This window comes from Tachysurus fulvidraco, chromosome 25, assembly GCF_022655615.1.
Source record: "Tachysurus fulvidraco isolate hzauxx_2018 chromosome 25, HZAU_PFXX_2.0, whole genome shotgun sequence".
In the NCBI taxonomy this organism is placed as follows: Eukaryota; Metazoa; Chordata; class Actinopteri; order Siluriformes; family Bagridae; genus Tachysurus; species Tachysurus fulvidraco.
The window spans coordinates 3,709,641-3,714,016 of NC_062542.1; the positions used below are offsets into that span (position 1 = coordinate 3,709,641).

At 33.4% G+C, this 4,376-nt stretch overlaps 1 protein-coding gene across 1 annotated transcript; it reads left to right on the top strand.

Moving 5' to 3' along the window:
• The first annotated feature begins 1,558 nt into the window (after positions 1–1,558).
• Positions 1,559–3,628, top strand: LOC113647193 (hepcidin antimicrobial peptide). The gene is made up of 3 exons (XM_027153817.2): positions 1,559–1,777; positions 2,498–2,587; positions 2,679–3,628. The coding sequence occupies exons 1-3, from the start codon at positions 1,685–1,687 to the stop codon at positions 2,775–2,777; spliced, it is 282 nt and encodes a 93-aa protein (XP_027009618.1). The 5' UTR covers positions 1,559–1,684; the 3' UTR covers positions 2,778–3,628.
• The last annotated feature ends 748 nt before the right edge of the window (positions 3,629–4,376 follow it).

A 4,376-nucleotide genomic window follows, 5' to 3' on the forward strand; every position in this document is an offset into this window, starting at 1 on the left:
TAAAATTATAATGACCTCATGTACGGATTCAAGCAGAAGCTATTCAGGGTTATATTTATTGACTCATGCTTGTCAGCTACTCCTAGTCAATATGCAGTGGCAAAAGGTCACCGGTGAATGAGACAGCCTGACGCGTGGACTTTTCATGACTCGAGAGCGAGAGAGTGTAATGCAAAAGTTCTTGAACATGACTCAGCACAGAGGCTGACATTTCTTCCAAAATTTATGAGTTTCTATGTTTTATTTTTTCAGCAGATATAAGCTTGGGATAATATATGATGGGGAGTCTGTCTGTCTGTCTGTCTGTCTGTCTGTCTATCTATCTATCTATCTATCTATCTATCTATCTATCTATCTATCTATCTATCTATCTATCTATCTATCTATCTATCTATCTATCTATCTACCTGTCTGTCTGTCTGTCTGTCTGTCTGTCTGTCTGTCTGTCTATCTATCTATCTATCTAGTATTGAAAATTGACAATTTGACTGATTTTCCTTTCACTTTATTGATTTACTCTACACAGATTATATACAGTATAGAGCAAAGTACCATTAATAAACCCCACTGAGGTCCAGATTATAGCTCTGTACTATGTTCTGTCTAGAACCAATAATATTGTATTATAATTTCAAGTGCATACATTTTCTTTTGGGATAAAATGTTATTCCCAGTGTTGAGAAGTGAGAAATTCAAAACGGTCCACACATGACTGAGCCCATCTCTGCATTCAGATTCCCCACTGATCAGAACTCAGAAAAAAAGACATGAAAAAAATATATTTGAGCAAGTCTATAGACTTGATGTCCTTCACTGATCCACGTGTGTTATATGGACCTCACATTCATCTCCTAATGGTTTTTACAATTAAACATACAGTAGACAAGCTGTTGTCAGGCTGTTAACATTGTCACTATTAGTTTTCCACACTCATTTCTCTGTGCTCTTACATTATCTAGAGGTAAAACCCATTATGAGGCAGAAATAACATTTTTAAGTGCAGTGTTGTCGTTTCGGAATATATCGTATTTCTGGAATTATAAGACTATGGTGGACGTAACATAAATATACATTTATATTTACAAAAAAAAGGCTTTTTATATTAATTAGTAATAACCATCTGATAGTGTTGAAATAAATAAAATAAAATGGTTAAAAATAAATTATGCGACATTTTGAAAGAAAGGACAAAAGGAAGGAAGGAAGAAAGAAAGAAAGTTTAAACGAAACCAATAAATAAATAAATAAATAAATAAACAAACAAACAAACAAATAAAGGGAGATTTCTTTAATATTAACAAAACACTCTAATTATATGGAACTAATGCTATGAACATTATATTACATATTTATAGGAGGGTTTTTTTGTATTTTTGCTTTACAGTATGAAAGCATTTTAGAAATTTTTTACTTAAACTAAAACTTTGGAAATTCCTCTTGGGTTTCCCAGACACACGCTTGGCGGGAAGGGGCGGGACTTGAGCTGAAAGGGGCGGGACTTATGCTGAAAGGGGCGTTTGTAATGGACGTGGCGCGTGCATAAATGGCAGCTCAGTGCACGAAGTTGTCAGGCATTCAGGAAGAATCCAAGCATCCAGAGAGAAACAGAGTGTAAAAAAAACATCGGAAAAGTTCTTAACTTTCTTTTAAACAACTCTGAAGTGACGACTAATTAAGAACCAAAATGAAGCCAATCAGCATCGCGTGCGCCGTCAGCGTCATCATCGCGTGCGTCTGCGTCATGAATAATGCAGCAGTACCTTTCTCTCAGAATGAGGTAACGTGTCATCTTTATCTCTATAATAACTTTATCTCTATAATAACTTTATTTCTTTAATAAACTTGATATAATTTCGTGTTCCAATTACAAGTTAGAATAAATTAGATTAAATAGATTTAAAAAATATATATTACTTAACAATAAACAAATGTATTTTATTTATTAATAAGAAATAAATTATAATATAAAAAAATTATTAATAAGAAATAAATACGTTAAAAATATATATATAAAGTGACCGTAGGTGTCATTTAAAATCATAAGGAAGGACTTTATCATTTATTTCATCGCTTAAACTAAACTTTAGCTTAATATTTATTTATTTATTTATTTATTTATTTATTTATTTATTAGTTTCTTTAGTTGAAATAATAAAAAAAAAATTCACACATTTATGCAATTTATTTTAATTATTTTTTTATATTGAAACATTTTTACTAAAATAATATATATTACACCAATTTAATTTATTACAATATCTTAATTATTATACCTATTATTATGTCTTATTCAAGACATTTTTATAATAATGTTTAATTGTAAAGAGTGTAGTGTGTCCTATTTTATTTGCTTATTTATTTATTTATTTATTTACATAAGGAAGAACTTTAAATATTAAATAAAAATTTGGTTTAACTTTAAATAAAAAAATTTTTTTTTTACACTTTTATGCAAATATGAAATTTTCACTGAATTTATTTTACTCCCGATCCTCAGGTACGGCTGGAGAAGCCTGTGGAAACCGAAGCAGCTCAGAGACACGATCATGGTGAAGCTACAACGCTGACAGAGGAGATGAGTCCTGAGGTACTAACCATTGTGTACTCACTCAACACTCATTCTAAGACAGATTGTGTGATGAGTGACTTATAGTTTCTATGTTATTGAATTTTTCCAGGTGCTGTTCAGGACAAAGCGCCAGAGTCACCTGTCTCTGTGTCGATACTGCTGCAACTGCTGTAAGAATAAAGGCTGTGGGTTCTGCTGCAGGTTCTAATAACACAGAACACAAGCAAGTTTCATCCCTCAAGATGGGACATTAACTTATTTATCCTGCTGGACTGATCTTATTTTTCTGTCATGTTGAATTCCAATGCTTGGAATTCTCCACCTGCTTAATGGATCGAACACTTCGGGTTAAAAATTTTCTACACACTGAAGCTGAGAAGGCTTGAGATCATGATCGAATGTGTTAATGTGTTATAAGATCCTCATTCGAAAAAAAATTTACCCAGAAACTATGATTACTAGTTACTATTAAACTAAATTCATACTATTAGCTTCATGCATACTGTATAGTAAAGGGACATAGCCAATGTAAAAAAAACAAAAACAAAAAAAACATTTTCTGGCTAAAACAAATAACGTCTAACTTCTGCTATTGTACACTGCCAACTTATAGTATGTCACAATTTTGTCAAACGTTAGAAAATTCCATCTCAAACTTCATCATGTGACAGAAAAAATTCAAAAAAATTAGCTTGCTGACTAGTGACTATCTACACCTAGCTTCAGGGTGCTACACCTAGAGAATTATCGTTACTTGTAGCTAAGGTAGCATAATCACAGTTTGTAATATAGGTAGCTAGCTAGCTAATCAGACATTGTTAAATATTTCTATTTTGCATAGTGTCAAACTTATTAATCTGTACAAATAGGTAATGGTCATGTCACATGATTACGTTTGACCCGTTGACCTAGGGATGTGAATGTAAATTAATTAAACTGTTAGCTTAGCTACATATTTGTGAGTAGCTAAGTATTTTTTTACTTATTGCCTAAGCAATTGCCTGTTGTAAATATATGTCAAATTTTGTAGTAAGTTTGTAATAAACACTTTTCCTACAATTTGTGTGTGCGGTGTTGTGTCTCATGAAGGCTAAACATGGTGCTAAAGATAGTGCTTCTGTATTGCTACTACTGTAAATCTTCAGTTAATTAACACAGCTTCAAGACATTAAAACTGGTGATTTAAAGCAGGGCAACAATCTCAACTAAATCAGGGAGTACATCACTGCAGACTTGTTTACAGCACACCATTAATGCCGTTCTCCTAACTTACTTCATATGCAGTTGAAGTACAGAAGCAAGAGCAGGACGCCATCACGTAGGCTCTGTTGAGGCTTATCCTTGAATCGTGCTTGACCTTCAGCTCTGAATCCAAAACACAAGTAGACATCATCCAGTGTAAATCAGTTTAAAACACGGAACAAGCAAAAGGTCAAGACTGCAAGATACCGACCGCATAAGAAGGGAAAATATGACTGTTTAAACAGGAACTAGGAGCTACTTGAGAAAGAAAACCCAAACGGTTTAATGGTTCCCTCAGATGGACAAAGTCAAAGAACCCTTTAGAAGTCTACATTTGATATATTTTTCTTCTCTGTTTGCAGTTATATTAGGTGAAAATAATGCAATTGAGGCTTTAACCGAGGGAATGTTGTAGCCTAGAGGTTAAGGTGTTGGGCTACCAAGTGGAAGGTTGTGAGTTTGATCCCAGGTCCACCAAGCTGCCACTGTCGGGCCCCTGAGCAAGGCCCTTAACCCTCAATTGCTCAGGTGTATAAAACAAAATTAGATAGTATAAGTCACTCTG

Coding starts and splice junctions, on each gene's coding strand:
- LOC113647193 (XM_027153817.2), top strand. CDS start 1,685: ATGAAGCCAATCAGCATCGCGTGCGCCGTCAGCGTCATCATCGCGTGC. Junction 1,778..2,497: donor TACCTTTCTCTCAGAATGAG/GTAACGTGTCAT, acceptor CCCGATCCTCAG/GTACGGCTGGAGAAGCCTGT. Junction 2,588..2,678: donor CAGAGGAGATGAGTCCTGAG/GTACTAACCATT, acceptor GAATTTTTCCAG/GTGCTGTTCAGGACAAAGCG.